Genomic DNA, 22,122 nt, shown 5'->3' with positions numbered 1-22,122 from the left:
CTTCATTACAGAGAATTTAAACACATTAACACATTTTATAAATCTCAACTGATGAAATATATGCACATACACACCACAACTTCACTGATATACAGAAGATAATTCACAGAATTAGATATTTTTCAAGCCAAGAAGTCTCCTTGAGATAAAGTGTAGATCTGTAGAAACCTATATAACAAAGTGTTTAGTTTTATCTTCCAAATGCCTAGGTAGATAAAATAGTAGAGATTCTCACCTGGAATGGTGGAGGTGCTTGGTCCTTGACCGGTGCCAGTCGCTGCTGTGGTAAGAGATCCCACAGCAGGGGCCAGGATAAAATCAATGTCACCATCTTTCAGTAAACAGAACAGCAGGATGTACATCATTATAGGCAACATATCCCTAACATGTTCTTTTAACTGGCCTTAAGGCTTTTCTCTGCAAGCCAAAGGTCAAATCGGACAGAGGCTTAAGTGGATGCTTCTTTCCCAAACTATAAGAGAAGGAATCCACTAGGCAAATTATTGACTTATCTTGATATATTACTAGCTAGCTTCTTACCAGTATAGAAATATGTATTTCAGTAGAAGAGGGATATCTAACAAGACTTTCTAGAATTTTAATTTTTAAGTTACAAACACCTTAAACCAAATCTACGTAAGCTAGTTATAATACTCATTATGCTAATTTTAACGATTTCAGATTTCTAAATATCCCACTGAAATGTTTATTTCTTTTCTTTCACGACCCTGTCTTTTTGTTGAACACTTAATAAAATAACAGATCTTACCAGGATCCATTGCAGGAGGGTCAGGAACCCAACTAGGGGGAGCTATGGGGGGTGAAACTGGATCTTGGTGGTCACTGGATGAAGCTCCAGCTTCATGTCTACCCAAACCAGCCGCTCTCAATGAACGTCTCATCATTTCCCGTAATCTCAAACTAGAAGAACATGGACAAAATCAGAGCTCACTACCACGTCTAAGTGTAAGGATAAGGTGCACAGAACTTCTCATCTGAGATGAAAGTTTGTTCTACAAGCAAATACTCCAGGCAGGAAAGAAGTACAAATGCCAATTCTGGAATCACAGAGTAAGTCAGCAAGGGATAGAAATGCAACTGGGGGATCCTAGTACCCAGTTCAGCACTAAAACCACTATATTAAGCTCCCACAGAAACTTAAGCACCGGGAACAAAAGTTGCGGTGAAGTTAAGATTAGGAAATAATCTTTCATACAGTTAAGATAAATGAACAGCTGAACATTAAAACAAAAAAAAATTCTGTCCCCTGTTTAGCATCAGTAAGAATTAAGTTTAATAGTAGACATTAGCAAAACATACTGATTAGCACAAAACCAATACTGTTAGCCCACTAAACCCCTTTTCTGTGATCTCAAAAGCAATGGAACTAATATCCACACAGTAAGTAGTTTTCAAACAAAGACCAATTTAGGTTTATTTTTTATACAAAAAAGTTTTTTTAACAGTACAACTTCATCCCAAGGAAATTAATGAATGAAACTGGAGCTTGTAAAATGTGTTGTTAGATTAATATCTGGGCGTGATTTTTTTTTTCTCCTGCTATACAGGTGTGCACATCGCTAAAAAGATAAAGAAATAATCACAAACACAGACCTCATTAGGGGAACTAGTAAACTACCTGTACAAAAATCTATACCTCTGAATAAAAGCTTACAAAGGCTACAAAATTAACACATTAAAAACTAGCAGCAATTAAGAGAGAGCACATAAGGCAAATCCTTTCACTTGGCCACAACTTTAGAGCTTCTAAATGAATAAAGAGTAAGAATTCAATTTTAAGGGCCCGGCAACACATAAGGGACTGCTTTCTCCCAGGCAGATTTAATCCCAAAGACATGACATTTCTGATGTGAAAAACCTAACACCTTACCAGGTGAGCATTATATGTCTGCAAATAAGTAATTCACAAAGATCTGTATTAATGTTTGAATCTCTAATTATTATTTAATCCGAGGGTAAGTGTGTTTTTCCATAGCAATACATTTTCAGTTTTATGAGTAAAATTTTTTTAAAACGCATTTACAAAAATTTCTTTTAGAAGCTACTTTCAGGAACCCATCTATTTTATAAGGCTTGTGTATGATGATGTACCTTTGGGAAGAGAAACATTTTTTGGAAGATTCTGCAAAGTAAATTTTAATGTCTCAAAAAATATACTAGTTATTATAGTATGCACTATTAAAAAATACCTATAGTTAATTTTTTTATGGTCATCGGTGTCTTCTCTCTCCCAATTTAGAAATCTGAGTTCAAGAATTTTTATAATATGGAGGGGAGCAGGGAACAGTGATTATGATTCTTTCAGTCAAGGTCACTTCCCTGTCCAAGATATCACCCACAGAGCATGGCAGGCTCCTTACCAGTAACAGCACACACCTGGGTGACTTCACACTGTGATGCTCCTACACAATTGTAAATAAGCTCAACATAGACACTTGGTATCCTAATGTGTCTTACTCAAAACACACAGAGAGAAAAAAATCAGCGATAATTGGGAGGCACTGCAAATAACCTGAAAATAAATGCATGTTTTGGGCTTATCAAGAAGAATGCTTACACCAGGGTCGCAAACACAATGCCTACTGGGCCTGGAAAGTAAAATAAACTGAGGAAAGGGCAGTCAGGTGTAAGAAGTAGGGGATCATGGCAAACTAGAGGCGTACATGCTCATCTAAAGGCATTCAAATTTTAAAGAAAAAAAAAAATTTTAACATTACACAGGCCAAACAAAACATATATGGGCTATTCTCCAACCTTTGGCCTAGAGCAGATTAAGAATAAATGAAGATAAATTGAGACCATAGTCTCATCTTGAACTTGCAAACTCCCAACTTTGTTGTTGTGATGTAGTCAATTCAATATTATATGAGGGGGTCATTCCTTGTCATTTAAAAAAATTGTCCTCTACCTCTTTTCTTCATTAGGTCTTGGGAACATTTTTAAGTACAATGCCCAGCTCCTCATACAGATTCTTTAAAAACAAAAAACAAAAAAAACAAAAAAAAGAAAATTATTCTTCAAGATGTTGTACACAATTCATGAAGATTCACCTGTATCCTCAGTGGCTGAGGACAATACTGAGGAGATACCACCTTGGCTGCTAAGATTCAGAGTTTTGACATTTCTTCGTATAGGCTTGCCTGGAGTCATCGTATTTTCTGACAATATGGAAGAATTCAAGGTTGATGTAATTTCCTCTTTGTAAGCACGTTATATCCATGCTACAGAAGCCTTAGAATCCAGTCATGTTCAAACATACCACTGTGACAAAAAAGCGAAGGTCATGTGTCTTCCAGATTAATAATCTCTAGAGTACATACACCTGCAATCAGATGCATCAATCAAGCTTTCCACTAAATCTGCCCTTTGTACTCAGGCACTATTGAGTCACATAACAAAACTTCTGAGTCAAATCATCATCTGAAGGCATTTAACAGTACTCCATTCAATATTGAAATTGCATCAGTTTTGAGCTTACAGCTCATGAATCCCAGCCTGCATACTCATCAAGGGGTATCGCCTAGAAAATCCATTGTAGGCTAGAGGAGGGTTTCACTTCAATGAAGCAGAGTCTGTGGACTTCCTACTGCCCGGCGTGGATAATAAGACTCCTGTGCTTTCATCTGTTCAACCGGCAGCCCTGAGTTTGAATTGGTTAAGAGCACTGCAGTGAAATCTTCGGCAAATGCCTCAAAGGAGCTTACTCTGCAAATTATTTCTGTGAGCAACACATCACCCACTCTTGAAGCTCCTTTTAGTCTTTGCCTTCAAAATAATCCTTACATGAAAAAAAGATGGCAGCACTGGCATTGGACCAACCATATCAGAGTCCAACTTGATTTGCACCTGTATTTTCCCTGAGGAAATGAAATACCTGAAATAATTCAGACACTAATTTCTTCATGAAGAATTTAAGTTGCTTTCCATTTTAGACCAAACATTTTGCCTAGTGTAGTCCTAAAAAAATGATAATTTCCATTTTGCATAGTCTACATAATGTTTCTGTACTATTTTAAATCATAATTTGGTTACCCATAAATAGTTTTTGATAAACCTCACTTCAGGATGTTTTTGAACCTGGGAAGCTATCAAGTTGGAACCAATTTTAGAAGAATCATTTTTAAAGGGAAAGTTGAATATAGAACAGAAAATAAGCAAAAGAGTGTCTTCGTTTTAAGTAGACTTTACAACCTATCACATTAGCACAGTGAGCAGTGCTTCCATTAATGATTTGTGAAGTATCCAAGAATTTTGGCTCTCATGTCTAATATAAATGTGTTTTCCTTCGGGGGGGAAAAAAAAAACTACAAACACCTGTATCCTGAATTCTTTATAGTCTTCATCTATTCAAACATCTAGTAATTTTTAATGTGTTATAAAGTGTCCATCCCACAACTCAGAAAGCCTGAAAATTTAAAATACCAAACATTCATAATATACATCAGCCTTTCATTTCTTCCCAGATCTTTAGGACATCTGAGAAACTGAGCTAAGTAAACAATCTGAAAATAAAAGATTGAGGTTCTTTCAATTATTATATTACTTGTTCTCCAACTAAAGAAAATAACTTCCTAGGAAACATGAATGATGAGTTTAAAACACATACAAAGAATCAAGTTTGAACTACTTGTCTAAATTACCTCAAATTTTTGAAGGATCCTAGGTCCTACTGTTTTACACCTAAACTCTTAGCTAGATATTGTCAGGTATTTTTCCCAGGCTGATATTGGGAGGAACAAAAACAAAACAAAAGGACCCACCAATTCATGCATATGATAGGAAAGAGATACATTTCTTTCTGTACTTGGATTACGTTTCCACCAATTAAACTTTCCTGGTAAAAATCACATTACCTTCGGCTACTTGATGATCCAGCCCGATTACCTGGGCCATTACTTGAAACAACTGATATTGCATTTGCGATGGCCTCAACAGCAGAAAGCCTTTCTGCAAATGTATTTCTTTCAGAGCGCTCTGCTTCTGAAACATAAGAGAAAAAAATTAGGATCAATTTAAACTTCAAAAATAACTAAGAGATGAAGTATGTACAAGCCATTAAATGCTAACTGCTAAGTGTTTTAGTATTCTAATTCACACACTAGTGATAACAGCTTAATTTTCCCTCCTTAGAGCAACAAACACTTAAGCTAGATTGAACTATGACCTTTTAATGTGAATTATTTCCTTATTCTGCCTTACTTTTCAACCCCCAAAGATAAAAAATAAGGTTATTCACAAGTAGGCTGAAATTTAGCTTTCACTACCAAGGAAGAAAAGGCCTACATATCAGTACCTCAGTCTTAGTTTATACACTACTTATAATCCTTTAGTCAGTCAATGATAACGAGATAAAGGTCAGAAACTTGCAAACCACTGTTCAAAAACATAGCTACCAGAATATCATCTGCAGAATTCAAAATAAGGAAAACCATTATGAATTACACAGTTGCACTTTAGGTTTTCAGTTTCCCCCTTCACTTAGCCAATTAAAAAATTTATGGCAAAAACCTTATTTACTTTTCCAAAAACATCTAACAACTCACTAGGTTATTTTTCCCTCTACACTCTGAAAATTGGGATAAAAGTTGTCTCAATATAATTTGACTTAACTTGCTAAATAATTCCCATGGTAATAAAAGTCACCTGCAATTATAAAATCAGTAAAGCTCTTAAAAGTATCATATATATAGTTTGTACTTAACAGAGAAATGAGAATTTAAGGCAGCAGAAACACATTGATAAAAATTTTATTTATTCATGTTACATGTTCATCCTAACAGGCACTTTTACCTTCTGAGACTCCTAGATTTTACAAAGCAAAGTAAAAGTACATACAAATTCTTTACAGTGATTTTCTTTCTTTTAATAATTTTTATATTTTCAAAATTGCCCAAAATTCCTCTTAAAGATCATGTTACAGTTCTTAATCTCACCCTCTTCTTCTTTAGTTTCCTTATTGCTGGTTGGAAAGCAAACTGATACACAAGCATGCAAAATATTTCGATTTCCATCACATCTGTGGCTGATGAATGTCTGTAGCATCTGTAGATTCTGCTCTAAAACAACCGCTTGCTCAAGATTCATAAGATATTGTCGACAGGCCTCATAGTCACAGCGTAGGATGTGCTGCATTAAGGTTTGTTTCTGTGCTCAGACAAATTAGGAAAAAAACTTCAATGAATTTGTATATAGCACATTACACATGTCAAAAAGTTCACATGGCCAACACAATAATATAATCAGCTCTGCAGATACATAGAGACAATTTAAGGTGGCCTGGCAAAAGAAGCTGAACTTGAAGGTACCCTTAAGCACAGAATACAACTGACAGGAATGGAAGAGTGGGTAAACCTTCTGTAAAGGACCAATAAATATCTTCAGCTTCTGCAACTAACTCAACTCTAACTGTGGCAGGAAAGCAGCCAGATATACAATGCATAAATGGGAGTGGCTGGATTGGACCTATAGATCATAGTTTATACAGCACCCTTATTTACATCATATATAACTATCAAATTAGAACCCTATTAATACTGTTAACCAATTAAGCATAGGGTATACATTTTATTCCAAGCTTATTCTCACCTTCTTGTGCTCTTTAAGGTTACATTTACATCACACTATGGTACATGAAAACCAAAACCTTCAACTCCCCCCAGAAATAACGACAGATACAATCCCCAAAGGTGACAACTAATGTACTTCCATTGTCAAAGACATGGTAGTAATGATCAAGTATTTATATCATCTTCTACCTGAGAAACAGCATGCTGTGGATGGAATATTCCCCCCCGCCCCATTCATGCTGAAGCCTAATCCCCAGTGTGGATGGTATTTGGAGGTAGGGCCTCTGGACAGTCATTAGGTCGTGAGGGTGGAGCCTTCATGAATGTGATCACTGCCCTTAAAGGGGACTAAGAGACCAGAGTTCTCCCTTTCCACTGTGTGAGGACACATGGCCATCTGTGAACCAGTGAAAGGGCCCTCATCAGACACCGAATCTGCCCACACCTTGATCTTGAACTTCCCACCTTCCTTAACTATGAGAAGTAAATTTCGGTTGTTTATAAGCCACTCTGTCTGTAGCAGCCTAAACAAAGACACAGCATAAATAGACCAAAGAGTTCAAATGTACTTTTTTCAGAATGTAAACTATAGTTATGGGATATTTAATTGACTGAATGTAAAGCATTAGTTATGGAAAACAAGCAAATTTGTTCATTTTAACTAAAATTGGGAACTGGAAGAAAGCAGGTGGGAAAAGAATGCGTGGGAATACAAAGGAAAGAAGAGAGATGCTTTTGAACTTGCCAGCTCTCCACAAACTGCCTAGGTATCCCATCCCTTCCCCCAGCCTTACGGGGATGAGAGGAAGTAACAGTGGGGGAAGAAGGGCACAAGAAAATACAGCTAAAAAATTGTTTTCAGTACTTGACACACGTGAGATAAGCCATTCTGACTGTGGAACTAACTATGATCCTGAAGTGACCCCGTAAGTTGCAAGCTCCAGTTCAAGAATATGAGGTGGGCCACATAAGACTAAATTTGCCAAAGTCTAGTGGCAAGTATGCATTAATCAATACGTTGAGAGAATATGTCAAAGTCTCCCCAAAGAATAAAAAGTGCAGTACATTTAAAAATAACTAAAATTAAGATATTCTGCTGCACACTGCTGTGATATACAGAATGTTTTCAAGCAATCAGCCAGTCATCTGGCTGAAGTAGCTACTCTACAGGGAGCTCTCATCTCCAACCTGCTGGGCAGTACATGGGCTCTCACACTGACAGTATCAATACCACGCTTACTATGTTTATTCTGCATCACTGTATGCTGTCACTTATAACACAAAGCAAAGAGTTCAGCAAAAATTTCTTGCGCGTCTACTGTGCACCAAGCCCTAGTAAATGAAGGCTATTTAGAAAGATAAATGATGGCACACTTTATTGCTACCCTTGGGATGATGGCACATTTTATTTTGACCCTTGAGATGCTGACAAAGTGCAGGGGTTATAGAATCAAATGCCTACAGAAGCATATGCAAAAGTATAAGTGAGTGGAGGAGGCTGGCTGTAAGAAAGGTAACACAAACTGTATAATAAATAAATGGTGACTAACATTTGGACGTAGAGCAACAAATTTTAAATAGTGGGAACTGCAATGAACTGGAGACACCATGTATAGCCTCTAAGAGGACTTAATGTTTTTATGATGGCCCAATATCACCAGATCTTCTAATTCTTTAAGAGCACCTGAAAATCTGAGTTTTAAATATAAATCCTGTGATTTTTGAATGTTGGCAACCAATCAAGAATCTTTAAATGATGTGAAGGTTATTTCTAGGAGCCACATTCAGGCCACGGCCACCTCCTTTAACCCCATACCCCTACCAGTTTGGAACCACTAGTCTAGTAGGTTAACAATTAAAGCTAAACTAAGAGTATGAGCACTGTGTCTCTAAACCAAAGCTCACGGGTATCTCTCGGGAGCACCTAGATTCAGAGTATTTTAGATGCCGTTCTAGTAAGTTTGCTTATCACCTCCAACCTAATGGAGGGTAAATAACCTCCCATTCTAAGCTCCATTTCTATCTTTTATAGAAAAACTCCTCAAAAGAGTTGTCTAAGTTCCTCAACTCCCATTTTCTCCTTAGCTCACTCTAAATCAGGCCTGCATCCCCACTGTCAACAATGACCTAGATGGAGCCAAACCCAAAAGTCAGTATTCAGTACACGCCTTACTGTCCTACGGCATCATTTGATACACTTGAACAACACATCCTGCTTGACACATGCTCTTTGCTCAGCTTCCAAGACAACACTCATTCGTTTTCCTCCAACTCCTTCTCAGTCTCTCATGCAGGTTCCTTTTTATCTCCTGGTATTTAAATGCTGAGACTATTTTCATGGCTCAGGCCTTAGATCGTTTTTCTCCTCCAAGACTTTAGTAATCTCATTCAGTTTAAGTCCTTTACATATCACAGATATACTGACAACTCCTAAGTACATTTCTCCAGCTTGGTCCCCTCTCTCCTGGTCTTCCAACCTACACATCTCTCTATTCACCATCTCCTCTTGGGTATCTGATAAGAATCTTAAACTCCTGATCTCACCCTCCAGAACCTGCTTCAATCCTACAGTCTTCATTTCGATAAACAGCAACTTCATTCTTCAAAACCTTTTGCCCTCTTGCTTCCTCTATTTGACACCCTATATTTAGCCATAAGCAAATCCTGCTGGCTCTACTTTAAAACGTATCTAGTATATCTAGAGCCTAATCACTTATTATTCCACCTCTTGGGTCAAGCCAACATCACCTTCCACCTGAATTCTTTTAATAGCCTCCTAACTGGCCTCCCTACTTCCAACCCATCCCCCTTGTATTCTCGGCGTGTCAGCAGTGATCTTTTGAAAATGTAAAGCAAATCAGGTCAATCTCTGCTCAAATTGCTCCAATAACTTTCAGTGGTGTTGCCTCCACATCTAACAAATACAAACACCTCAACCACAATATGTTCAAAACTAAACTCATCCTTTCCCCTTATCCCATTTGTTTTTCCTATTTTTCTGGGTTTTTTTGGCTGCACCGCATGGCATGAGGGACTCTAGTTCCCTGACCAGGGATTGAACCCGTGCCCGCCGCAGTGGAAGCGGGGAGCCGCAACCACTGAACCACCAGGGAATTTCCAGTTTCTCCTATTTTTCATCTCCCTATCAACCACACCTAAGTCAAAAGCTTTATAACCCTTTCCTTTCATTTACTGCTGACATCCTGTCACCAAGCTTTAGAGCTTCTACTTCCTTAAGATCTCTTAAATCCACCCCCTCCTTCCTTATTTCCAAGAGTTCAAGCTTACTTTGTTTCTAACATGGATAATTACATTAGCTTTTTTATCTGGTCTCTTAAACTTCTGTTCTCCATCCACTGCCCATCTTCTTTAAAAAAAAAAAAAAAACAGCTTAAAATCCTTCTCCTCCTAGCTTTCAGGGGAATGTTCAGGCCCCTTAGGTTAACACACAAGGCACCCCAGTGCCTTTCTCCCACCTTATCACTTGCCATTCATTGATCCGTATAAGCCCTACCTTCTAGTTATATCAAAAGAATGTACATGTTCTCCCAACATGTACATTCTGAGATTCACAAAGGCTGCTCTTTGTGCCTGGGATAACACTTCCTACCTGCATCCTGCGTCTAGGAGACCCCTATCTGATTCTTTAAAACTATACCCAGGCACCACCTCCTCAGAGAAGCCTCTACAGTCACAGTTTGATTTACAGCCCCCCCTTTTGTACTTCTACAACATTATGCATGCCTTACTCAAACGCTTAAATCACACTGTAATCAATGGTATACGCATCTCTCTTGTCCTAATAGACTATTAGTTCCCATAGGGAAGCGGCAATGAATGATCTATTCAAGATTGTTTCCCTAGACTCCGGCAGTGCCTTCTGAATTGAAATGCCAAGTAGTTTCAAAAGTCAGATTACCTCTACAGCCATGATGATAATAGCAGCTTTCTTTTTGATTGTTGAATTGGCAGGAAGATTTATTAAAGAATGTACACCCATTCCAAGACTACTAATAGGTGGAAGATCAAGCCAATCAGGATCCCTTATTCCTCCCATGCAATCTTTGGCCATGGGGTAGATAGTGCCATTTCCATCTCGAAGAATAATAGGAGACTCCTATAATAGAGGTGAAAATAAAAAAGTTTGGCTCCCAATCAAAAATGTTATGTCTGATTTTTACAATAGTTATATTTATTTTCAAATTAGATTTTCTATGTTTGTAATAGTGACCAAATAAGAAACTTAATATTAAAATATGTTGAATATTCTAAATTCTTCAATGTTTAATAACAAGCAAACTAGAGTCAAACCCTAAGCGTCACAAAAATGCCAATGTTGTCATATAAATTTTCAAAAGCAAAAATAAGCCTCTATACCTGTCCAGCAGTAAAAATGGCTACATTCCTCTCATTCTGACCAAGGAAAGCAATGCTGCTTGTAGGGAAATTATTTTCCTGTTCTGCTTTTCCTGTAGCAAGATCAAAGATACAGTACCGTACCCAATTTCCAGTCTTCAAAACAGCATGCACACCTTCAGAAACACATAAATGTAAAAAAAAAAAAAAAAAAAAAATATTATACATCTTTAGTAAACTCTAGTAAGTACCTACCAAATTTTACATCTCTAGCCACATTTCAAATGTAGATACATTTCATTCCATAATGTTACACACAGGGGACAAAAACTGCCAAATGCCCCAAACCACTTGATCTAATTCCCATTTACTGCACAAGTATTAATAGAACATGGAGTATGCCAGTCAGAAAAGTTACAAAATCTTTACCTTTGGAATCCACATTCACTGCTAATATTTCTGTTTTTTCAGGTATACAAAGCTTTTTAGGAGTCCTTTGGAAACAGTCGGGAACTTTTGGTGTTCCTCCAGTTTTGACAACCTGCATGACAAAAGGAATTTTGCTCTCAAATCTGTAACAGACTCAGGGTCCCGACAGTCACCTGCTGAGTGAGTCCTCTACACTTACCTGCAGTTCATCAATTCTAAGTAACCTACAATCCTGAAGGAGAGAAGAAGGGTCAGCATCTGAACCAGAGTTGTTCTGACAGTTTGTATTACTGGACGTTCCTGGAAATTTTACAGCAACATAGGCTCCATCCACTTTCAGCACCTAGAATACAGGTAAATACGATAAATGTTAACACTAACTCATATGAAATCAATATGCAAGTTAGAGTCATTGAACCAATTTCACACTGAAGGCATTTAATTCCTTATGAGTATGTTTCTACAATGATCATCAAGTTGTAAAATTAACCTAACACACTCACCAAATACACTGCTGACATCTACATCCATGACATATTATCCACGGACAACACAGGTGGAGTGAGCAATGCACAGAGAGCCAAGCACAGGACTTGAAACCAGAACACTTGAGTCCTACCTCTGCTACTTACTGCTTCTGATTTTAAGCCAATGTGATCATCTTAGAAAAACACAGCTGCCCGTAAGCTACAGTTCTATTTGAAATCAAAAGGCCTTTGTAAATTGCAGGACATGATGTATCTACTCTGCCCTTTAAGTCCAAATGAAAGACCATCCCATCTCAGAAACTAAAGAGCAATCAGGAAAAGTTACTGTGCAGGTATTCTACAGCTATAGTCCCATTTTGTTTTTAAGAATGTGAGAAGACAAAGGTGAAATTAATGGCATTCCAGCTGATGAACTCTACTCACTTGGTTTCTTAGGAGGCAAGACCCTCTCCAGGAAGAAGGGAAGAGAAAGTGGAAGCTTAAAGACAGTAGCAAGATTTTTAAATGTTATGGAAGATCATCTCCATTAAAACTGTGTAACAGTCCCAAAGAACGGACTGTATCAAAAAGTAATGTTATCTCTTTGCAACTTTTCTGTAAATCTATAACTATTCCAAAATAACACTTTTTAAAAAAAGCAGAATATCACCATAAATGCTCAAGGCGAGGTATAATAATCTTCAGTTCATCTGTCAGGGACAAAGGAGATACGTGCATCAGATTAAAGGATGGGACTAAAGAGATCATTAGAGGTGATAAATAAAGCAGCCTTGAGGAAAGGGCTGATGAGCACTCACCAACCGTAAGTTCTTCGATAACCAATACCATTATAGTTCAGTTAGTAACTAATTCTTAGATATTCTGAACAAACCTTGCCAACAGGAACATTCTTAACATCTTCCACAAAAACGACTTCCCGAAGAGACCACTGCTCTTCGTTCACCTTTTCCTCCTCTTTTGGGGCAGGGGTGGACCGTCGTCGTTCTTAGACAACAACAAAATGGTAAGTACCAAAAAGAAAATGTGAAAGAGACTTTATAGATTTCATCTAAATATATGAAAAAAGATCATTTGTAAAGGGATACATAATTGAGATATCTAAATAAATTTCATGAACTACTGCTTTATGAATTGAGCTTTCATAACCAACTTCCACTTTAAATGAATTCATAGTGAAAAATATCCATGTTCGTTAATGCCTAACGATATTAACACTACTATAAACAACTGCAAAGAAGTATTTAAAAATTTTAAACTTATTCTGGACCCTCAAAATTAGGGCTATCTGACCAATGTTTAAAAAGGAGGATCTGTTGGGCTGTTCTTAAAACTAGCACATGACTATTAAAAACTAACTTTCAATTTCCTCAAGTACAAAGCAATTACAACTAGAAAATAAATGTACTTTGGAAAGCTTTTTTAAAAAAAACTCTTTAAATCCAAGGTGCAGTAGTAAATCTAGGTTTTTAAATTCTACAAATTCTGAGCAAAAGTTGTGACCAAGCCATAACCAATCTACAATAACAGTCCCAACAAAGGTAGGCAGATATTCTAGAGTGGCAAGTATTTCCTGCTATTACTGCAATGCACTTTACATATTGCAGAAAATTATAACTCGCAAAAACAACAAGAATACTCAACACTGTAAATACTGTTTTTCTATTTAAATAAAGTTGCACATTGAAAAAAATCAAACTAGTAGGAACACAATTTATATTAAAAGATATTAAAAATGGTTTGAGTTGCCTCAAATCAGAAGCAAACTGAACACAGCTCTCTGCCTGGGATCTTACTTTGACCAATGTGTACTACACATAAAACTTACTATACGGCATTGATGCACTGCTGGCAATTGAGGACGCATCACTGCACGTGGATGCTGGAGATGGTGGAGGACCCATTTCTGTTTTCACAGGTTCCTGCTTACTTTCAGGCCTGCAATTAGAAATAAGATCCTCCTTATAATTAGGAAAATGAAATATTAGGAACTTGTCAAATGGCTTATTTTTAAGACTCAAGTTTATTCCCATTAGGGAATGAAATAGTAAAAACATACAAAATGGTATTATTCTTTAGGATGCAAACTGAAAAAGATACACATTGCATACTTCAAATTTTTATTAATGTTTTAAAATAGGAAAGAAATATACTATGTGAAGCTATCAACAACTTGGAACAATGGTTCAGATAAGCCTTATCTAGGAATAACAACAAAAGCTACACTCAATTTATCAACATAGCTTTATCATAAGCCTCTTGAGCAAACAAGTTTCACACTTTAGTGAACCCTGACTTGGACATCGCAATTTAACTGAAAAGATGATAAAGGCAAATAAATAAAAAGTATACTATATCATTAATTTCCTAGAGTTCAAAGAAGGAACTCTCCTCGCAATGGCTTATAAAACTTTACCACCAGATGGTCCAAGAATAATCACCTGCTATAACTGAAATGAGAAATTATAGTATTAATAAACTATCCCTCTTCCTTGAGTTATTTCATTAATGCTATACTCGAGAAGGTAACTACAGCAACTACATAATATTCTACAGATGGTAAAAATATAATATTTTTAATCATTGAAAGGCAGAAGTCAATTTTTAGAGCAAAAAGTCATGTATTACTCAGAAATTTGTTATATATAGATCATGCTGGTATATATTATAATCAGGGTCATCATCTTAACCCCCTCATCTGCTATTAACTCCACCAGGAATTTCACCTGAGTTTAGAAATAGTGCATAGAAAAACAGCGTTATTTTTACCAGCATCTTAGCAAAGTGCTCAGTACAAGCACACATGAATACTCATGGCTGCTCTGCAAATCCTGTGACGGTGGAAGCAAGGCAGTACTGACTCATCACGAGCACGCTTAAAGTCAGCACGTTTCCATGACTAGAAGAGTCTACTGGCATGAAAATGATTATCTTCTTAACATTTAATTTCACTTAGTTCTTTTACTAAGTTTATTAATAGAGAAGGCAAATTTCAAGGAAGATTCTGAAAAACTTAATAAATCACAGGATATAAATACCACATCCTATTTTAATCTCGTTTTCTACTTGTGCACATCAAAAAGATTTCAAATGCTCTTTACAAAGTTTCATAAACAATGAAAATGTATTTCGCTACTTTTATTTTTAGGATAAAAACAATCAGTGCAAGTAGAGGGAAAGTCTATCCACCTATTTTTAAAAACAAGACAATATATGGAATCTAAAAAAAAAAAATGATCATGAAGAACCTAGGGGCAAGATGGGAATAAAGACGCAGACCTACTAGAGAATGGACTTGAGGACACAGGGAGGGGGAAGGGGAAGGTGGGACGAAGGGAGAGAGTGTCATGGACATATATACACTACCAAACGTAAAATAGATAGCTAGTGGGAAGCAGCCGCATAGCACAGGGAGATCAGCTCGGTGCTTTATGACCACCTAGAGGGGTGGGATAGGGAGGGCGGGAGGGAGGGAGACGCAAGAGGGAAGAGATATGGGGGTATATGTATAGCAGATTCACTCTGTTATACAGCAGAAACTAACACACCACTGTAAAGCAATTATACTCCAATAAAGATGTTAAAAAAAAAAGATGGCATGTCACATCCTACTCAACACTTTGGTTTCTCTCTTTGAAGAAGCAAAGGAAAAGAGCTGCCAAGTAAGGATCAATTTATGACCTAAGAGAAGTCACATATCACCAGCCATCAACACGCATCTCCACCATCGTGGTGAACACCCAGACCAAGAGTATGACCTGCCCTGGGATAAAATGTGGGAGTTTAGGGAAGATGGCAATGTGGTATTTTTACTTATGCCTTTGCCTGCAATGAAGTAAGCCTTTAAAAAACAATTGTCTAGAGTCTGGTATTGAGAATGCTCAATCTGATCAGCTAATACGGGCTAGATAAGGAAGAGGATTCTAAAAAACCTTTTTCTCTTACACGGGTTCCTCCTAAATCTAGTGCCAGCTGAAATTCATGTGCTTGAAAAATATCCACACCATATCTTGCACTTTAATACAAATATTATAAATCCATTTAATTGAATAAACATACTCTAAAACAAAAAAATAAATTAATTAATTTAAAAAAATAAAAACAAGACAGAGAGCACAACAAAGCACAAAATAAAGCAAAAAATCTTAATTAGGCATAAATTACAGTAGCTTTGGTTTATTAAAGAATATCTTTAAACTTATTTTTTTTAAACTTATTTTAACAGTAATCCTTGTACAATCATTACATTAATTTGAGCAAAAAATTTCAGAACTTTAAAAATCTATATGTATAGATTTTTACAGTCCCAATCATTTCTTTTCAATGCTTGTATACATTTAGAATAAAAGAAAATAGTACATCAAAATATTTAAAACGCTATTTCTGGAATGTGATATTATATTACTCTTCCACGTTTCTATAATGCTCATGTATTTTTACAACATTAAGAAAAAAAGTAATTTTGAAACTTTACTGAAGTATTTAAGATCGTGTACCGAACAACCAAATTATAATACACAAATATTTTTAAAGATAAGTAGATACTTCTAAAAGTACAGGTGTTAAGATCTGTGTACCTGGCTCCCAAACAGTAAGCCAGCCCCAGAATGTGGATTATACACAATTCAGTGGTATTTCTGTTCACATATCCCCCCCAACCCAAAAGTTTACAAATCCTTTATGGAATTTCCCTCCCCAGCACATTAACCTATAAAACCCTTTCAATGATCAAGACGCAGGCAAGATGTTTGGTAGAAATTAAGATGATTATACATGGAGAGAGGAGGAAAAAGTCTGCCTAAGACAGTAAGGCTGAACATATTATCACTGCTATACAACACCTTCCAAGGATGAACTCTAATGACAAAACAAAGACATCAAAAGAGAACTCTACACCACCAATCTGGCCACCAAACATTAAGAATAACTATAATATACAAGTATTAACCAATCTGCAAACAGTAAATTTTACCAATTCCTTTCAAAATTCGTGGGGATCTTAATAAGACCCCCTCACGTTAACACTTCTCTAAGTCACTGTACACCTCTAAGTCTCCTTGGTTACCCCCCTTCATATACAGAGCAAACTAGAAACCGGTGTAAAATCAAAATTAGTTAGGGCATAGTACTTACTTAGCTTCAGTAGTTTTGCTAGCTTTGTCCATGCTTTTCAAGCTCTCAGGAGATCTAAGTTGAAATCTACAGCTATCATTCATATTCCAAACTGACTCCATTAAGACACCAACTTTAGGAATCCCAGCACTAATTGAAAACGCAACTGCTCCAGCATGATAGAGAGGATTATTTCTTAGGCATACCTAGCAAACAAAAGAAAAATCACCATCAAGATGACATAATTTTAAAACAAACTAGAGGAGTTATGTGTTCCCAAATTAAGGAGCAGGAATAATTTTGGCACATTTGCTAAAAATGAACTTTAAAATTTCATGCAGCAAATAGCCTGACTGTTCTGCCACAAGGACACAGAAGAGAAATAGCAGAGAAGAAGCTAAAAAGGTTATTATTTAAAAAGTGAAATGTGAACAAAACAATTACATTTTTTTGTCTGTTTCTTATAATTTTAAATTATTTTCTTCCTTAATTCATGATGCTATCTATATATAGGCTCCATAACTTCATCTCTACCGATACTTGTTTCCCTCAGAAGACTGTTGTTTCCTACAAGCCAGAATTTCACTGGATAATGTAAGTTTTCTCTTAAATTAGAAAAAGAATATGTAGACATTAGTGTTAGAAGTTAACTGAGTTCAGTAGTGAATAACCTATAAATTCTCACTGCCATGGAGCACCCCTAGGTCATACTCTAAAACCAATAACCTCTAAGGTGACACTGCCAAATGCACCAACAGTAACTCTAAATGAGATATGAACATTATTTCTGGAAATCTCTTTTGATTCTAAAGTAGTCCAATCTTACTGACATTCTGTTCAGTCATCCAGTGACTAATGATTATGTTATATTTGACAGTGGACTATATGATGATCATGTTTTTTGTCAATTTATAATTAAATATAAGTCACACAGAAGGAGGTGATACATTTGAGAAGTACAGGAACTGGAAATAACTGACACAGCAGGAGTTTTATCAAAGAACAGTTGTGTGTCACTAAATACAGCTCTGTGGCATAGAATGAATAGTTCAGAAGAGCCGACTTCTTGAAAAGGTATGTCCTGCTTAGGTTGACTTAAAGAGAGATTTCATCCATAAATTTTTGGAAAATACTGGTGAAAGCTTAAATACTGAAAGAGGATCAACAAGAAAGAAGGCTATAATTGTCAAAGAAATGTGGCAAGATATATTAGAAGATATGTTATCCATTAATACCTTCTTATAAAAATAAATGCACCTTAGAGACAAGAAGGTGTATATCCAGCATATAAGAAGACATGCAACGAATATTTGCTAAACATACTACTCTCCACAATTATGATCTGTGAGTGCAGGTGCTGCTGCAAACTCTTAACTGATCGACCTTTCTGATGTTAATATATGAACGATTTCCCCATTACGTGGCCATGACTGTCTTAAACCTCCAGTTTTCTACACTTTAAAACAAAATCTTATTCTATACCGAAGTATTGGAATATGCTGCTATTTTTCACCAATTTAGTGCCAAGCTATTTTGCTTAAAGCTTTTCTTCAGTGCATCTTTAAAGGATTTTTCTACCCTCCCTGTCTATAGTAATGTCATCCTACATGCTAATAAGGCATCTGCCAGGATATCCTAATATGTGAGTCTAATAAATAAGGAACTTTGAAAACATTAGAAATCAGTATGTGAACTGAATAAGAAAAGGGGAGCTCCTTGAAAAGAGAGATCTGTCCAAACCAACTGATGTAAATAATGAAGACTAAACAACAATATTCAATAATGGGTAATCGCTGAAAACTTCCTAGTTGGAAGGCCAATAAAGGACTCAGAACAAGACAACCATGAATAGGACCAAAAAAAATGGAGTCCAAACAAAAATAAGAAGTACATAAGCTGAGTTTTGGAGAAAAGTAACAGCTAAAGTAGTGATTACTTTTTAAGACACAGGTAATGTAAACATGATACCACCTTATAGTGATGAGAAAAAGCTGAATTGAAAAAAGTGCTAGATGAGGAAATTAGTGCCATGTTACGTCACAAAAACCACCATTTGTCTAAGCGTTAGGGATTATAAAGTCCTTAAACACTCACTGCAGCACTTGCTATAATGAATATAAATGTCAACTTTTAACCCGAAGATAAATTTCTACAATAATCTAATGAATTAGAAGTATAACGGTAGTTCTCAGACTCTTTTGGTCTCAGGACCATCTCCCCCTATTAAATATTACCAAGGACCCCAAAATCTTTTGTTTATGTGGGTCATATATAGTTGGTATTTAATGTATTAGTAATTAAAACTGAAAATTTAAAATATTTATTTAATATTAATAAACCCCATGTTAATATAATTTACAAAAATAACTACATTTTTTAAAAAATCAGCAAGAAAAGTGGCATTGTTTACATTTTTGCAAATCTCTTAATGTCTAATTTAATGAAAGGCAGCTGGAGTCCCATGTATGCTCCTGCATTCAATTTGCTGTAATATGTTCCTTTAGCTAAAGTATATGACGACAACTCAGCCTTACACAGATAGGTAACTGGAAAAAGAAGGACTCTACAGATCCCCCGAAAGGGCTGAGAAGCCAGCAGGAGTCCTTGGACCACACTTTGAGAACCACTGGGGTACTAGAAAAATCACATTCCATAAGATATATATATAAGAAGCTAAAACCATCTCAGAAACTAGCAGAAACACGAGGATTTGACGAAGCCTCCTGCCTCATGCTGACAATATCGCCAGAGAGCAGTATCTTTCAAACTGCTTGGTCATAAGAATCATCTGGGATGTTTGTTACACATAAGGAAACCTGCGTCCTACCACCAGCCAACTGAAGGAATAATTCAGGCAAGGCGCTCCAGACTCTACATTTTTAAACTCTACATTTAAGTACCAAATGATTCTTAAAACCAGGCTAATCTGAGATTCCTGTCCCACAGGAAAACCAACTGACATCAGGGCAGAATCTATGTTACTCAGCTATTGAATAAAAAGTGATGTGGCACATACATACTACTGGAACCAGGTCCTTCAAATGACATTCATTTATAAAACTGCCTATGGGGGAATTAATTACAGGGGAAGAAAATGATTTTGATGAGCAACAATGTCCCTTAGGACAGACGTAATTCTTTTTTTTTTTTTAAATATGTATTTATTTATTTATTTATTTTGCCTGCAGTATGCGGACTTCTTAGTTGAGGTATGCGGACTTCTTAGTTGTGGCGTGTGAACTCTTAGTGGCGGCATGCACGCGGGATCTAGTTCCCCGACCAGGGATCAAATCTGGGGCCCCCCGCATGGGGAGCGTGGAAACTTACCCGAAGAAGACCACCAGAGAAGTCTCAGGACAGACTTAATTCTAACCACTTACCTGGGTACCAACAGTGATGTTCGGCATTGAAGAAATACCAGCACTAGATTTGGGCTTTTTGTTTTTTGCTCTAGCTTTCTCTAACATTTTTTTTCTTTGACTAAAAGGGACTACACCCCTGAAAAGGAAAAGCAAAAATTGGACAAATAAGCAGCGAAGAAGCCCACTAAATAAATCTGAAATTACACACATTATATTTAAGTATTCCTAGTATATTCCTTCTCTAATATTTTTGCCTCAGTATAATATTAGCATGTATAACACTAATAATCATAACTTGATCACAGGTTTAATACATAACTGGGTCCATTTTTATTAAACATTTAGGATTAAAAGTCATAGGAAATTCATCATTTGATATTTTCTTCCAAATAATTCTGTTTCATTAGTAGATTCCCCTATACATTACTTCTACCAATGCAAAGTTGCTGATAATTCCCTAAAACACAACAGAAAATACATTTGAAGTCCCTTTCGAACATTAAAGGAATAATTAAATGAGGCACAGAATATTCATACAATGATGTACTTTAATAACCTTTAAAATTATATTTTATGTAACTGTTAAATGAAAAACACTCTGTTTCTAATTAAGTAAAAGCAAAGTACACGTTTATATATAGGAAAAAAAAAAAGATTAATAAAATACTCCCAAAATGTTAATAATTGTTACATTCAGGTTGTAGGGTTATAGGTGATTTTTGTTTCTACTTTATACCTTTTAAAAATTTCATAATTATAGTCACTAAGTATGTATTATTTTTATAAGCTTTTCTTTATCTTAAGGGTTTTTACCAATGTTACTTTGCTCCAAAGTGAAAATTTCCCTCTCTATAAAGCATTAGCTTTTTTAAAAATTTTAATTGAAGTATAGTTGATTTATAATGTTGTGTTAGTTTCTGGTGTACACCAAAGTGATTCAGTTATTATATTATATATATAGAATATGAAATAAATATGAATATTATATGTATATGTATATATGTATATTCTATATACAGAATATGAAAAAGAATATATATACACATGTAGAATTATAAATAAAAACAAGTAATTTCCAAAAGGATTGTGGTCAAAATATATATTCTTTTTCATATTGTATATATATGTATATTCTTTTTCATATTCTTTACCATTATGGTTTATTACAGGATATTGAATATAGTTCTCTGTGTTATACAGTAGGACCTTGTTGTTTGTCTATTTTCTATAGAGCAGTTTCTATCTGCTAATCCCAGACTCCTAGTTTATCTCTCCCCCACCCCCTTTCCCCTTTGGTAACCATGTTTGTTTTCTGTGAGTCTAAAGCATTATCTTTCAACTGACCTTCTCTATTGGTATTCCACTACTCAAAGCACCTATCTGTGTACATAAAAGCATCCATTGATATGCAATATCCCCCTCTGTGATACTCACCACCAATATAAATTGTTCTCTAGCTGTGCGCAGGTATAAAGGGCACAGCAATGTAAAGAAACAATCCGTTCTCCTTGAAGTTCTGAGTAAGTCTGTGCGGTGTGCTCTAATTTAGAAGCCACAGAACTTAAAGTTTCATCTACCCATGTAGCAACCTAAAGATAAAACATTAGAGGATTAAATAAAAACAAGTAATCTTTTCAAAAGGATTGTGGTCAAAACAAGGGCAAGGAATACCTACACTGTGGACTGGAATTCTAAAGGCTAGAAAAACAAGTAATTCAGAAAACGTTCTTAATAAGACTAGAAGCTAAAATACTTTCTTCACGCAAATCAATCAAAATAGTAGTTATTGAA

General features: G+C 36.0%; 1 protein-coding gene across 1 annotated transcript in view; it reads right to left on the bottom strand.

The window, feature by feature from the left end:
- The window catches only part of UBR5 (ubiquitin protein ligase E3 component n-recognin 5), a 141,078-nt gene that overhangs the window by 53,408 nt on the left and 65,548 nt on the right, over positions 1-22,122 (bottom strand). Inside the window, exons 12-24 of the mRNA XM_059902338.1 lie at positions 21,766-21,920; positions 20,350-20,467; positions 16,991-17,175; positions 13,686-13,795; positions 12,732-12,844; positions 11,572-11,715; positions 11,373-11,484; positions 10,965-11,119; positions 10,507-10,704; positions 5,955-6,165; positions 4,875-5,001; positions 770-921; positions 236-331 (exon numbers count right to left, since the gene is read on the bottom strand). Of these exons, the coding sequence (XP_059758321.1) occupies positions 236-331; positions 770-921; positions 4,875-5,001; positions 5,955-6,165; positions 10,507-10,704; positions 10,965-11,119; positions 11,373-11,484; positions 11,572-11,715; positions 12,732-12,844; positions 13,686-13,795; positions 16,991-17,175; positions 20,350-20,467; positions 21,766-21,920 (1,876 nt within the window). The remainder of the gene's footprint in view (positions 1-235; positions 332-769; positions 922-4,874; positions 5,002-5,954; positions 6,166-10,506; positions 10,705-10,964; positions 11,120-11,372; positions 11,485-11,571; positions 11,716-12,731; positions 12,845-13,685; positions 13,796-16,990; positions 17,176-20,349; positions 20,468-21,765; positions 21,921-22,122) is intronic.

This window comes from Balaenoptera ricei, chromosome 17 (genome assembly GCF_028023285.1).
Source record: "Balaenoptera ricei isolate mBalRic1 chromosome 17, mBalRic1.hap2, whole genome shotgun sequence".
In the NCBI taxonomy this organism is placed as follows: Eukaryota; Metazoa; Chordata; class Mammalia; order Artiodactyla; family Balaenopteridae; genus Balaenoptera; species Balaenoptera ricei.
The sequence above is the reverse complement of the archived record's forward strand: the minus strand, read 5'-3'. Positions and strand labels throughout refer to the sequence as shown.